The 16,047-nt window shown below is 41.0% G+C and overlaps 1 protein-coding gene across 1 annotated transcript; it reads right to left on the reverse strand.

Moving 5' to 3' along the window:
* Positions 1 to 494: 494 nt before the first annotated feature.
* ube2l3b (ubiquitin-conjugating enzyme E2L 3b) lies at positions 495 to 15,629 on the reverse strand. Its single transcript, XM_051422402.1, has 4 exons — positions 15,522 to 15,629; positions 4,006 to 4,101; positions 3,744 to 3,930; positions 495 to 2,063 (listed from the first exon to the last, which is right to left on the reverse strand). Exons 1-4 carry the CDS (start codon positions 15,546 to 15,548, stop codon positions 1,909 to 1,911), a joined length of 465 nt encoding a protein of 154 aa, XP_051278362.1. The 5' UTR covers positions 15,549 to 15,629; the 3' UTR covers positions 495 to 1,908.
* Positions 15,630 to 16,047: the final 418 nt, after the last annotated feature.

Consider the following 16,047-nt stretch of genomic DNA (forward strand, 5'->3'; position numbering starts at 1 on the left):
TGCAACTTCACCGCTGTATGCCACTAAATCCTACACACTGGTCCTTCCAGTTCACTTCAAGTTGATTTCTAACAAATGGAGCTGGGCGATAAATTGCCTAATTCTAATTTGAATTTTAATATGGTGTAAAATCAAGATTTAAACCATAGATGTTACAATACAGCGATATACAGCAGCTAAGGACTGTAAAATAAACCCCAATCCACTCAAATCACTCATTTACACAAAATGTGTAGAGTATCATTTTCCGATAGGATCCCATTTGGCCCCAATGAGAAGACATTACAGATGTGGTGGTGTTACATATCACCAAAGATATGGTCTATTTATGGTGTTTGTTTTTAAGAAAAATCTTTAATTTCTAAGGTAAATCAGATGTGAGATCCACCACCCCTACTATCAACACATCTTGATGGGTTTGGATTAGTTCTACCCTTCCGTTCAGTCATCAAAAGCTAAACGCATGCAACATCCACTTGACTATCAGGCAGACAGTGAGGCCACATGGTTAACCATCTTTAATATGAAACAATATTGGGACCAGATCAAACAGTTGTTACATGGTGGTTTTTTGGCCACTGCAGTCCCTTTCCATGTCCTGACACATCCCCAGACAGCCAGCCCTCTCCCAGCTGCCTTCATGGTGCCTGTTTCTAGGAACGCTTCCAGGAGCTGAGCTTCATTCCAGCTGAGTGCATCCTTCTCCAGCTTCTCCTTCCTCCCTCCCGACAAGTTAGGTCCCCTTAAGCTGGGCAGCTGATAGTCGGTCTGCCACTGGAATATGTCTTAGTGTGGTGAAGGACTCAGTTTCTAGTATGATAGGTGGTTATACTGGGATGCCCAATAGTGGGAAAGGAAACGTGCGTGAAAGATTCAAATTAACCGAACAGGTTCTTCCCACATTGACAATTTTCTATATCAAGTGCCAATCAAATCAATTTGAAGTGGAGAAATGATCATTAATCAGGAAAATAGAATCACAATAGCTATTTGTCATGCAGGAAACTGTTTTAAGAGCATGGTCTTAAGAGTGCAACTCATCTGCAAAAACCCAAAAATGTACAACTGAGAAAATGTGGTGATGGTGCTGTTCAATTTGTCTTTAAAAGGGCCTGCTGATGATAGATACATGTTTGGAAACCACATTGTTTTACTTGTTTTATATGTTCTTTAGCATATTCAGCAATAACAATTAAACTCAAGCATGGCCTACCATTGTTTGTTCCTGCTCAGTGGGTTACCAACTGTGGGGAAGAAGATGTGAGGGGGATTGTCCCACAGAGTACAATGCAAGTCTAGAAGCAGTGGAGGTGAGGACCGAAAACATTTCAGTCAGCACACACCTCCAGGTCCTATCTACAACTTCTCTTATTTCTATCACCTTTCTTTATTCAGCTTTAAAAAGATTGATGATGGGGCCCAAAAAAAAAGAAAAAACTGCAAAAAATATACTTTGGAAAACAAAAAGGGAGATCTTATATAGAGGAAGAGCCAACCGAAATGAACACATTACTGAGTATTTCCATCTTACATTTCATCTGAACATCATGTTCCCTTAGCATTTCTTTTTCCATTTTTCACATTAAGAAAAGAGTAGAAAGTTAGAAATGGTCTGGAGATTTATGGCCATGGAGGAGGAGGAAGAATAGGAGGAAGAGGAAGCTGTCTGATCCACAGAGAGTCCTGGATGGGAAGGGAAGCTAAGGCTACCTCTGCCTGGCTTCAGCTGGGCAGCTCCTGGGCTGCAGGAGGACTGGTGTGGGGGACAGGGGAGGAGGGTGAGCAAGGAAGGTGGTGAGGTGTAAGGGAGGGCGAGCGGGGAGGCGAGAGGAAGATTGGTATTTGGGCAGGTGAGATAGGAGGAGAGGGGGAGAAAGAGACAGAGAGGGCTACACGCTAGTCAGGTGATCAGTCCATTGGCCGCTTTTCGCCATGTTTCTTTGTAAACTCTTCAGCGTTCTTCAAGAATTTTTTACGGTCCTTTGAGTATTCTTCTGCTAGATCTGCCCTCAGGGGATGCTCCGGTTGGGGGTCATTCACCAGCGCAATGAGGGACTGAATTACTGCAAGACACACACAGCCAAAAATATCATGTTAGACATGGACAGTTCTTTACCTAACAAGACTATGGCCTCTAGTTTCACAGGTATGAGTTAAAGCTGCAGTAGGTAACTTTTATAAAAATAGCCAGTGTCATATTTGCTGAAACGTTCACTATATCCTGACAGTAGTACATAAGACGATCTCAAAATCATGGTCCTTTGGCCTCCACTAGTGTTCATAATGGAGTGCATTGAAGACAGACGCAATGCAATGTACGTGGAACAGAAAGATGCAGTTCAATGCAACTATAATGCCATCTTAGTATTATTGCATAATGGCAAAAAATTGGTTTACAAGAATTAAGTGATGGATTCTTCTTGAAATAAAGCATTTAAGTGTGTTTCTTAATAAATCATTTCCCTTCTAAGACAATCTGATACGTATCTAGATACATGGGCTACAATAAGATTCAGGGACGATGCATTTTAATATCAAACAATACGGTGTGAGGTACATTTAGATCAATGCAGTGGTCCACGTACCCATGTAGTTGCATCTATAACGTTAAAATTGACTTATTGGGAAATCTTAACACCCCTAAATGATTATGATTATTGTTATTATTCTGTGCTATATAATTCAAATGCAGAACAACAGATTTGATGACACTGGACAGTTGGAGTATCATTTTCATTAGTTTCCCAGGAAGCAAAAAACCACGTGAATAGAAAATTATGAACGCAGATGCTTAGACAATTAGGAAACTGACAAGAAATACCAAACAATAAGAATACTTAAAATACAGAAAATAAATTGCTTTAAAATTTATTTAAAATATTATGAGCCATGTGCTTCCTGTTTGTCTGTGGGTTGCAGAGAAGTTAGTTTTGAGCCGTGGAGTGGGTGAGGCCATAAAGTCCAAGCGGTTGCTGTACTTAGACAGCATGATGTATTTTTGACCCAGTCTGCTCCAACCAGAGGTGCAGAAATATAAATATGTAACCCCAGTGATAACATGGCGGTGTATCCTTGAGAGAAATCAATACTTTCAAAAAGGGAGAAACTCCTCCATTGGTAATACTAGGCATGAGCAAGTACACCATTATCTGTATCTGCATCAACAAAATGATCTGTATTTGTATCTGTACTTGGAATGGGCAGGATGTAAAGCAGAACTGAGGTGCTTAAATTTAAGTGGGCTGGGCCCAAGAGAAATTGCTAATTTAAGCCTGCACAATATGAGGGAAATCTGCAATGACACTGTTCAATATTGTGATGATGATATAACTTTCAATAAGTAAACAAGTATTGAAGAGTGAATATTAGCGGTACACTTCCTATGTCCTAGTAACTCATTTACATGGTGCGAGATGCGACGGAGAGACACTGACTCTTATGTGTCCGTGTGCTGTGTCCTGGCTATAAATGTGTGCGTGACAACTGGATGGACATGGACAGCGGCAGACACCACGGCTGTGTAACAGTTCTATTTATGCTACTGTCTTGACGATGCTTGGATGACATGTTTCATAAAGTGTAGTCATGTGCAGAGGCTGTGAAGTCACAAAAAGTTTTGCAGTACACTGATGTCCATTGAGCCTACATGTACAACCTGTGATTACAAATTTACGTGACACGAATCCTAGTAGACCTATACACAGTATAAATTATAGTAAGTAAATCCTGCTTAACACACCCACCTTGGTCAGTTTTGGTGGCAGGCTTCCAGTTCTCTGCGCTGATCACAGGCAAGCACACCTGGCCCTTTTCATCGATGTTGGGGTGATAGATTTTTGTCTTGAATGTGATCTTGGGAGGCTTGAAAGGGTACTCAGTGGGGAAAATAATTTCGATCCTGAATGCGCCTTTGTCATAAGGAGGGTTGTCCTGCAAGTGAGCAAAGGAGGTTAGTAAAGGAAACTGTGGGCCAAGAAATGTCAGAGCAGTCAAACACCTACTTACAGGAACAATGAGCCCTTGCCATGACAATAGGTTTGATTCCTCAACTTGAATGTTTCTGAAATTTTTCATTCCAGATCTGCGAATCTCATCAAGTTCCTGTAAGAATACAGATTACAGAAGTGTCAAATCTCAAGACAGGGAGGATCAAAGTGAAACAGAATAAACAATATCTAATCAAGAACAGTACTGTACTAGTAAGTGCTGCTAAAGTGTTTTCTCTATGTTGATTTTGGAGCGGTGGCCCGCCGCTGTTAAATTTCTGCCGCCACGGTATTAGAAATGGGGCAGACGCACAATGTAGTCATGGTTGCCTTTTAAATGATCCTGCCGACATAATGCACCTCCGTTGGGTGACGATCACATTGCAATTTAACCACAAGTAGAACTATTCAGAGGTTATTGGGGCTGTCCAGTTTAACTCCACATACTGTTGTGTTGATGTAGCTTATTGTCAAAACGTTCGCTTTCTTCCAAGTCGACTATTAAACTAACAGCTCCACCAAAAACGTCACCGCGGTGGGTCCGTTGTAATTGGACAACGTTCAAGTTGTCAGTTCTCAGCTCAAATTCTTGATATCAAACATCTGGGAACATTAAAACGGTAAATATATTTAATTGTGTCGCAGCAAAGTCTCACTTCTGTTTCATACGTAAAAAGTTTGCCGGCGTGACGGGACGGGACGGGGGCGTTCGGACGGGCCTGCCCCCACTGCTAAAAAAAATCCTATAGGAAACACTGTGCTATATTGCTGTATTATTATTATTAGGGCCCGAACACTGACTGTGCGAAGGCCCTATTGTAATTGAAAGAATTCTTTTTTTTTTCCTCTCAAACGATCGCATATTTTGAGGCTTTCCCGTGCTCGAAAACTCATGAAATGCAGTGCACATGTCAGTTGTGGTGAAAAATTTTGTATTTTCTAGGGGTCCACTATAAGCATGGCATAATGGGCCCTCAGGGGCCCATAAATTGTACCATCTGGGGCCCCTTTCACCGATATGCATAAAAATCGGCACATGCATAGATCTTAACCAGACGAACAAAAAATCCAGTGGGCGCCATATCCCAAACCCAACAGGAAGTCGGCCATTTTTGATTTAGCTGCTATTTTGGGCAATTTGCACACGTTGTATTTGAACAAACTCAGTATGATGTAAACACCATTACGATTAAAATTTGTGCTATTTGTGACTGTGCGTCAAACGGCGTCCCCGTGGTGTGGCATTTCAGAGTAGTGTTGCTTTCGACAATGAAAAATGATGACTAAATATCGTCGTCAACAAACCTTTATCACGTGATGGAAACCAGACGAGACGCAACTTAAATGGTGGTCATGTGACGAAAACTATAATCAATTAAAGCTGCAAGCAGCGTTGGGCGGGGCATGGAGTGCGAACTCCATGCAACTTGGGGCGTGCTGCGGCCGCGTCATGTGCCGTCGTAACACGTGCGGACCCGAAATTGCAGACTTCCTGTGGATTTGGGGGCATGTGTCCAAGAGGCTTTTTTATACGTCTCTGCACATTACACATGCCCACCAAGTATCATAGATATCGGTGAACATGGTGCCGGGGCTGCTTTTTAAAAAATCCTGTAGGGGGCGCTACAACCACGACATACAGGAATTTTGGTACGTGAGCTACAGGCACAACTCTACACGTGCCCTGTGAATTTCATATTTACAACTATTACGGTCTCCGCACAGTGATTTATCATGCCAAAAGAGCGCCACCTAGTGGCGTATTTTTTTTGTCCTTTTTAAGTGAGCCTGAACAATTTGAGCCCACCGCCACTTGGTGGCGCTCTTTAAAATGAAGAAGTTTATATCTCTACAACGGTTTGTTCGATTAAGATGAAACTTGGTACGATGCTTCCCCATGGCTCACCCTCACCTAAAAAGGACAAAAAAAATACGCCTCTTTTGGCATGATAAATCACTGTGCGGTGACCGTAATAGTTATGAATATGAAATTCACAGGGCACGTGTAGAGTGGTGCTTGAAGCTCACATACCAAAAATCGTGTTTGTAGAGCCCCCTACAGGATAAAAAAACAGCAGCCCCGGCACCACGTTTCACCGATATGTACGAAACTCGGTAAGCACGTGTAACATGTCGGGACGTACAAAAAAGCCTCTTGGACCCATACCTGAAACCCTACAGGAAGTCGGCCATTTTTATTTTCATTTTCACTTTTGGCGAACTTTGGCAAAATTTTGGCGTTGTATTTGAACGAACTCCTCCTAGGGAATTTATCGGATCTGCTTCAAAATTTGTGAGTACAGTCAAAAAATGGTTCTGATTAAAAGTTGTGCTATTTGTGCATGTACATTAAAGGGCGTGTCCTGTGGCGTGGCATCAAAGTCAGCCATTTTGATTTTTTTGCTCATTTTCAGCGTTTTTTTGCGTTGTATTTGAACGAACTCCTCCTAGAGAATTTATCGGATCTGCTTCAAAATTAGTCAGTATAGTCAAAAAATGGTTCTGATTAAAAGTCGTGCTATCTGTGACTGTACGTTAAAGGGCGTGTCCGTGGCTTTCCCTCAAAGTTGGCCAGGTTGAATCGAATGTCAAACTGTGATGCTACTTCCGGCATTTAAGGGCTTCTGTTTTAACTAACTCCTCCTACAGATTTTATCAGATTGACTTCAAATTTGATCACTTCAATCTACACACATTGGTTTTCAAAAGTTTTGCTATTTGTGACTGTATGTTTAACCGTGTGACCGTGACGACGTGTCGAATTCCACCGATTGGCCATCAAACAGATAGTACTTATATCTTCAGTGTACAGTCCCACCCTGAACACATCCTCATAACTTCAGCGTACATGATCCAATTTCAATGAAACTTTACGTGTTTGATAACAGTCCCACCCTGAACACGTCTACATGACAATATTCAGATATAGTGATAGCGCCACTTACTGGCAACAGGAAGTAAGCGCTGAGTGACGATTTTGAGCTGATTTACGTGAAATTTTCTTGTTGTGGTCCACACATGTTACGATGGCACGTGACGGGCCGCGCACGCCCAAGTTGCGTGGGTGCGAGGTCCCGCCCAATGCTGCTTGCGTTTAATTTTCTTGTATTATTACATTATTCTCGTAATATTACGACTTTGTTCTCGTATTATTACGACTTTATTCTGGTAATATGACATTATTCCCGTAGACCTAACATTATGACTTTATTTTTGCAATATTATGACTTTATTCTCGTAATTTCCCCAAAAGATTTTAATTATTTTTTCTCTTAGTCTGGCCCTAATACTTCGTCATATCCAAATACGCGTTCGTTTGGGAGGAATAATAGGAAAAGAAATCCTACAAATACAATAGGGCCGCATGGTGGGTGCTCGGGCCCTAATCAGATACTGTTTGGTTCTTTTAAATACATGATTTATATATTTTTTTGTGCTGGCATTTCATTTTTTTGATATCAATGTCAACAGATACAACTCAAAGGTGCAAATTAAGTCAGTTAAGACAAAAAAAACAGTCTTGAATGATCAATAATGATTCTGACGCCATTTAAAAAGGGTTTTCCTACCATTATAAGGCTTAGGTGCACAACCCAAGCCGAATGAATGTAAAATCAACGTGGAGCGCATGAAAACGAAATGAATGACATTTCCCAGATCTAATAGTTGTAGTTGGTCCTCAGTGGGCAACTCTAGCAAGTTTAGTCTTTAAGCTTCTTGCATACCTACTGGCTTCCGCTACAGCACGCACACGCACAAATAAATACTAGTAAAAGAAAACACTGTACCATATGTATAAACTGAGGTTTGATTCTGAATTGTAGAGTTTGTAACTGTAGCCTTCTATGTGTTATAAATAAAGCTGCTTTACAAAAAGGTTAAAAGAAGCTGTCAATCAAGGTACAAAGATGTCTATCAGAAGAAGCCCAGTGCCTCTGTTGGTTTCCGCCTTCAACTTGTCAAAAGTCAGGTTGATTCATGTGAGCAAAACTTTGAGAGCATAGTTACTTGTGAGAGTGTATACTATCTAGTGAAAAAGAGCAGAAAGTCTTTCATGCACGGTGCCTGCTTTATGCGCTTGCTTGCCTTTTGCCCGTTTGTCACTTGCAGCTGCCTGTATAGCTCTGGGCTGTGGAATTTGTGGCAGCTAATATCTGTGTGTGTGAAATGAAATTTGCTTGTGAAACCATATTATCGCCTGACTCAACAAACCAATATCAGAAAAGTTCGAATATTTGGGTCCAATCCTAGTTCATCACATTTATATGCATTGAAGGGTTGGCAAACAATTTTTTATGGTTTGAAGTCTCAACAACCCAAATACATAAAGATGGACAACATGACAGCTCTCCAAAAGTGAAACCAAAACATCATGTTGACTGCAGTATGTGTCATAAAGTCTGCTGCCTCCATGTTAGCAGATGGGACATTTTAATTTTACTTTCACATAAAAGCTTCCTTCTAGTAACTGTTGTGTAAAATTGATACACTGAAAACATGAGCCAATACAGCTTTGAATACTTAAATACTTTGAGAATTTCATGTCAGTTTATAGTAGTAGTATAGTATAGTTTGAAATGGAGTTGCTGGCATATGTTTTTTATGATCTGTTTTTACTACAATTACAAAAGTTTACAAAATAGAAATTGTTTACTGTCTGATTCCTTCACATATTGTATAATTTTGTGTGGAAGAAAAGTCCTCGGTGAATGCATGACTACAATGAAAATGTTTTTATAGATTAACACACTATAAGCCTATATAAAAACCCTGTCATGAAAACAAAAAACCCCAAAACAAATAAAGTGATACCATGAAGCTCACTTTCATGTAACAGCATTGAAAATCCTCTAAAGATGAACTCTGAAATTGTCAGTGAGACAAACATTTAACTCACACTAAGCAGCTCCCTTCCTGTTTTTTCCATTTTGGTGATGGCAAAATGAGAAGAGCACACATTGATCACAGTTGGAACAGTTACTTTTGAAGACTGTAAGAAATGTTAAATCAGGGTTCCTAATTTTTTTAAGAAATAATTTTCCAGGACCTTTCTGTGTTTTTTCCAGGAGTTTTCTTGATAATACAGGGCAGCACTTGCTCATAAACAGTCATAATTTACCAGTAGGGCTAGTATTCACACTTTTAACCCTAATTTTATTCCTACTTCATGATTTGTTTGAGGTTCATTACAGGTAGGTGGTCAGCTTGCTCGCTCTTGAATTTTCTCACCAAAGCAGACTGTTCTGGTTGTGGATTCCAGCAAATTGACTGTTTTCTCTCCTAATGAAAAACTACTATCTCACGACCACAAACTACAATGAAGAACCACAGAAAAGGAAGTGCTGCTGCTCTACTACTTCTGCTTCAAAACTTATTAGACTTGCTCAAAGACACCACTTGATGGCAGAAGCCATGTAGCACATAACGTACTAAGTTATGAACATTGCAGGCTAGATAAACATACTACATCAATACATTTGGAATATAAGCACTACCTGCATATTAAGAAATAAAGATGTAATTCCAAATTGCCCTGTGAGCTGAGTTAAATTGAATGAATTTTATAATTGCAAATAAATAATTAAAGCTGCAAGCAGCGTAGGGCGGGAACTCGCACTCCACGCAACTCGGGGAGTGGTGAAGCTGCGTCACATGCCGTCGTAACACGTTTGGACAACAACATGAAATTTTCACGTCACCCCACTCCCAAGCCCTCATCGCCTGAAGCTGAGGGAGACCACTCTACATTGTCACACGTTTCAGACACTGCAAATGACTTACACTTTCATAGTCAGACTCTTCACTGCGAAAGGTGGAAATTCAGCACCACGCCACGGACACACAGTTCGATGCACAGCAAATATTTGATTAACTTATGATCACCAATGTGTCTAGAATGCAGAGATAGAATATGAAGTCAATATGATAAAATCTGTTGGAGTTAGTTAAAATGGAAGCCCTGAAATGCCGGAAATGGCATCACAGTGGCCGACTTTGACAGCACGCCACAGACATGCCCTTCAACGTACAGTCATAAATAGCACAACTTGTAATCAGCAACATTATTATTGTGCCTTGCAAAGCAAGCACAATACTACTATCCCTCGGGCTTATTATTATTGTGCCTTGAAAAGCACAATTCCTCGGGCTTAATAAAATTATTATTCTTCCGTACGTTTTTCGGCGTGCTACTCCTCCCGCAGTTTTGGTCTCACATACACAAAAAAGGTATCAAAACGTGCAGCTCGGTGAGGACATTAGTGCTATGACTTTCGTAGCGTTTCGCCAAACATCACTAGAGTGTAGGGAGAGAGAGAAATTGGTCTAAAAATTATTTTGTAAACTGCTCTCAAGGCCACAAATGTCACTACAGAAATCATTTATGGGTTCGAGGGGATTCAATTTAAATGTTTCTGTCTCTCTGAGGAGTAAGAGACAGATGTGGTCTCCCCTGATTGCCACGACAACCAAAGCCTGCCTCACACACACACACACACACACACACACATAGCTAGCTACAGAGGCTGACAAGGCATTAATAAGCTAGTGTTAGCTAGGTGGCTAGCTAAAGATAATTAGAAGGTGGCTAACAAGCAAACAATTTAAAGCTGAATGATTTTAATATTAACACAAAATAAGAACAATACACCTTAAATATTTTACCCTACAATGAGCTGTTCCTTAATTTACATTAGCACTCCTTCAGGAGCATAATACAATTAAACACATTAACCAAAGCTAGTGCTTAGCTTGTAGCTAGCGATTAGCGGTTAGCTGGCGATTAGCGCGTAGCTAAGCGCTAGCTTTGGTTAATGTGTTTATGTGTGCTAGCTCTAGCTAGCTAGCTAAAGAGAATGAAATGGCATTAATATGCTAGCGCTAGCGTGCTAGAGAGCAAGACATGGTATTAACATATGGGCCAGAGCAAGGCACAATCAAAATTTCTTTAGGAATTTTCTAGTTATTATTGTGCCTTGCATAAGCAAGCACAATACTACTATCCCTCGGGCTTATTATTCTTCTTCCGTACGTTTTTCGGCGCGCTACTCCTCCCGCAGTTTTGGTCGCACGTACACAAAAAAGGTATCAAAACGTGCGGCTCGGTGAGGACATTAGTGCTATGACTTTTCTAAGCGTTTCGCCAAATGGTTTGCCGGTAAATCGCCAAAAACCGGTCCAAAAAATGAATGGGTGTGTATTGCGAGAATGTTCAACCGCCAGAGTGTGTGACATCATCGCTAGAGTGTGGGGAGAGAGAAAAATTTGTCGAAAAATCAATGTGTAAACTGCTCTCAAGACCACAAATGTCACTCTACAGAAATAATTTATAGATAGAAACGTAGGTAAATCCGTTGGGGTCGCAGTGATACCACTGCTGAAGCTGTCAGAGAAATACTCTTGGCGGGAGACGCACTGATGCGCCAGCAACACCCTCACACACACAGCTAGCTACAGAGGCTGACAAGGCATTAATAAGCTAGCGCTAGCTGGCTGGCTAGCTAAAGATACTTAGAAGGTGGCTAACAAGCAAACAATTTAAAGCTGAATGATTTTAATATTAACACAAAATAAGTACAATACACCTTAAATATTTTACCCTGCTATGAGCTGTTCCTTATTTTACATTAGCACTCCTTCAGGAGCAAAAATTAAACACATTAACCAAAGCTAGCACTTAGCTAGCGATTAGCGCTTAGCTAGCGATTAGCGCATAGCTAAGCGCTACCTTTGGTTAATGTGTTTGTGTGCTAGCTCTAGCCAGCTATAGAGAATGACATGGTATTAATATGCTAGCGCTAGCTATAGAGAATGACATGGTATTAATATGCTAGCGCTAGCTAAGGAGGATGACAGGTTATCAATATGCTATATGGAGGATTAATATGCTAGCGCTAGCGTGCTAGAGAGCAAGACATGGTATTAACATACGGGCCAGAGCAAGGCAAATGTCACTCTACAGAAATAATTTGTAGATAGAAACGTAGGTAAATTCGTTGGGGTCGCAGTGATACCACTGCCGAAGCTGTCAGACAAATGGTTTTGGCGGGAGACGCACTGATGCACCATCTACTCCCATGTTAAATGTAGAGGAGAAATGTTTAAAGGAGCTTGTTGAACCTCTTCTCTCTCAATCTCCCCAGGTCACATTTTTTAACTTTAACCACTGAAACTCGGCAGTGCTATAGTCAACAAGATGACGACGCTCACGGTCTTTTCGGTTTCCTGGCCATGGGTTCGAGGGGATTCATTTTAAAGTTTATGGCCAACTTTGACGGCACGCAACGGACATGCCCTTCAACGTACAGTCATAAATAGCACAACTTGTAATCAGCAACATTATTCAAGAGTACTGTCCAGTGTTGAAGCAGCTCTGATAAATTCCCTAGGTGTTTGTTTGTTCAAATACAAGACCACGGACTTCAAAATGGCCAACTTTGACGGTACAGTCACAAATTGAATAGCGTTCATTCAGCACCATTTTTTGACTGTACTGACCAATTTTGAAGCAGATCCCAGAAATTCCCTAGGAGTTCGTTCAAATACAAGCCCAAAAAGTGAAAATGACCACAAAATGGTGAAAATTAAAATCGAAATTGCAGACTTCCTGTGGGTTTTGGGGCATGGGTCCAAGAGGCTTTTTTGTACGTCTCTGCACGTTACACATGCCCACCAACTTTCATAGATATCGGTGAAACGTGGTGCCGGGGCCTCAAATTGTTCAAGATTGTGCACGATGCCTAATGAAGACATGGGGAACTATGAACCCAAGCTTGGTGTCAATCGGACATACCATTGTGGAGAAATGGTCCACTTCCTTTTGACGAAAAATCAACAGGAAGTGCTAATTTTATAACGTGCTTATTTTTTTAAATATCAAAATACTTTAAATTACTTTTTTTGCCAGGACGGTCTCCAGATGCTACGTGCAAAGTTTCATGCGAATTGGACAAAAGTGCATGGATGGAACACGAAAACGTAGCTTTTGGACATTTTGCGCTCTAGCGGGGGGAAAAATCTAGGCAGAAGTGGGCGTGGCCTATATAGGGAGATTCAGCTCCATTCACCGAACGCGTGGATATAAGGTTTTTGAATGTGAGACAAACGATGCGGGAGTTATTAGCCTAAACATACTTTTCTTAATAATAGCGCCACCTAGTGGTCTACCCCAAAGCGACACATAGCATTTCAACGTTTTCACCAGGCCTGACAAATTTGCCAAATAAAATTCACTCGAAGTATACGTTCAGGGGGTCAAAAACGCAGTCAAGGTTTTGAATAATAATAATAATAATAATAATAATAATAAGAATAAGAATAAGAAGAAGAAGAAGAAGAAGAAGAAGAAGAAGAAGAAGAAGAAACGGACCAATAACAATAGGGACCTTCCAGCTGTCGCTGACTCTGTCCCTAATTAAAGCTGCAAGTAGCGATGAACAGGACGCCACACTCCATGCAACTCGGGGTGTGCTGTGGCCGCAGCACGTGCAAGTGTAATGTGCAGACCGCGACAATAGGCCCTTAGATGCGTTTAGGCCAGGGCTCTTAACAGAACTTCTGTGGATTGTGCTCTCCAATTTTAAGTCGTTCTATTCAATTCACTAGGAGGAGTCTGTTAAAATAGAAGCCCTGGAATTGCTGAAAATGGCATCAGTTTGACATTCGATTCAAAATGGCAGACTTTGACAGCACGCCACGGTCACGCCGTTCAGTGAATATTTATGAGAAGCACAACCTTAAATCCTGGAAGTCTTTAGAATGTGCCCACCAAATTCTGAGTCATTCTGATCAATTCCCTTGGAGGAGTTAAATCCAAAATGGCCGACTTCCTGTTGGGTTTGGGGTATAGCTCCAAGAGGCTTTTTGCTTGTGTGATCATGATACACATGCCTACCAATTTTCGTACATGTCGGCCATTCGTGTCTTGGGGGCTGATTCGGTGGACCGAGGCTTAGCCATTTGGCGGCGCCCGTGCACGGGTACAAAGGAAAACGTAAGGTTTTACCACGTTTGAATTTTATGCAAAGTTTTGTGAACTTTCGAGCACGTTCAGGCTTCCAAAAATGCCATTGAAGAGGCAGAAAAATAGCCAATTCCTACAGATACAATACGGCCTTTGCACAACTTAACAGTAGGACCTTCTAAGTATCAATTAACCTCTTAACATGTAAGTTATGCATAGGCTCACTATATGTAGGTAACTGTCATTGGCATCAACATTCAGAGACAGAAAACACATCAAAGCATACACTAAAGAGGGGGGAAAAAATCAAAAGGTCAAATTAATTAGATAACTGTACATGTAGACCTATACCAGTGGTAGGCAACCCGCAACTCCCCAGTGGTTCCTTGTGGCTATTTTGCAAAACCTTAAAAGTGGTGGCTGGTAGTCTTGAGTCTGCCTAGCTAGGCTAGCTGTGGACTAGTGCAAGGACAGATTCATTTCTCTTTTCCACCAACACTGCTGGCTCACTGCTATGCTAGATCTGCAGTGAGAAATTAGCATTAAAAGGCTCAAATACGTTTAGCGACTCCAAAACCTTTGGGGCAGATTAAAGTTGCAGTAAGTAAAGTTCATAAAAAATAGCATAGTAGTATTTGCGGAAAAAAGGTCCTGACAACAGTACATAGATAGTAATCTGGTGACTCTGACTTGTTTTTTTTTATAAAAAATCAAAATCAAAATAAAACTTCCAGAGCTTTAACTACGCTAACATCAGTGCTGCAGTTAAATATATAAAAATATACCAATGCACTGGACGAAAATGAATATTACAAAGCAAATTGTGCATAAAGACAGTCTCACGTGGTTTCACTTTCTGTTATATTTCTATCCAAGTGGGTATTTGATTAAGATTAAGATGCAACTTTACATTCAACATGTGCTTTTGTTTACATTTGTTACATCAACCTCAGGTGAACATAGATAGCAGCAGCAGCAGCAGCAGCAGCAGCAGCAGCAGCTCCCCCCAAAAAAAAAAAGAAGAACAAAACAAAACAAAATACGGGAGAAGCTGCGTTGACTCCACACTATGCACTACCGTGCACACTGCATTGAGGGGCTTTTTCTCTCGCTGCCTGACTAGCTGAAACACAGCTACGGTAAAGGCTAGCAAGGTAGCCAACGCTAGCTGATTAGCAAACGCCTTATGCCGTGGAAATTCGCTCACGGTCTAATGTTGGTTACATCTAAACTCACTCCCCTTGGTCATACAACCCACAGGTGCATGAAAGCCACTGTTGGCAAGTAAACAATGATCTCATTGGTCGTCTTCGGAAGGCTGACTGTCGCCTATCTGGCCTAAATTACCGGTGCTTTGCTCTCTAACGGTAATATTTGGTCGGCTAGGTGGCCAGCAGTGACCTCTCGCTTGTATTAAGTTTACAGCTTACAAAAAGCACTAAACGTGTCTTCACGCCGCAGAATTATCCTATAAGCGCTTTATCGAAGAACGAATGAGTCCACTCGCCTCCAATGCGGCTTTCAAATTACACATATTACAAATTATATGGAAATAACGGGATCGGGAGATTTACCTTGGCCAGCCTCCTGCTCGCCGCCATCTTGAAACTACTGTGTTCCCAGAATACACAGCGCGGCGAATATGGGTCTGTCCGTGGATGTGGTCAGGTCTGTGGTTGAGGATTAGCTATCAGCCTGTTAACTACATCTATTAAATTCGACATTTAAGGGAAATCTCGAATATTACACTTAATGTGGGGCTCACGGGAAAGTTCCCGGTCAAAAACCGTTATGGTTTTTAACAGAATGAGGCTACTCTCAGGGTGTATAGCCTAGATAGGCGTTACATAGGCTACTTCATAATAATTTTATTAAGTCAGGAGTTTACATATTCTTTTAGGTTAGACTTGCTAACTTAAATAAACCTAAATCCTTTATCAATATAAAGCCTTTAAGTCAAACTATTTTATTGCATTAACCTATTGATGCACTGTAATAGAGCTGGATGGTTGAAAGGTGAACCCGTACTCATACCCTAAGATTGCCGGTAATACTGTTATCAAACATGAAGAAATTAGTATGTGACATTAGCAGGTCAAC

This window comes from Dicentrarchus labrax, unplaced genomic scaffold (assembly GCF_905237075.1).
Source record: "Dicentrarchus labrax unplaced genomic scaffold, dlabrax2021, whole genome shotgun sequence".
Lineage (NCBI taxonomy): Eukaryota > Metazoa > Chordata > Actinopteri > Moronidae > Dicentrarchus > Dicentrarchus labrax.

Coding starts and splice junctions, on each gene's coding strand:
- ube2l3b (XM_051422402.1), bottom strand. CDS start 15,548: ATGGCGGCGAGCAGGAGGCTGGCCAAG. Junction 4,102..15,521: donor CGAGCAGGAGGCTGGCCAAG/GTAAATCTCCCG, acceptor GTATTCTTACAG/GAACTTGATGAGATTCGCAG. Junction 2,064..3,743: donor TGCCACCAAAACTGACCAAG/GTGGGTGTGTTA, acceptor TGTGTCTTGCAG/TAATTCAGTCCCTCATTGCG.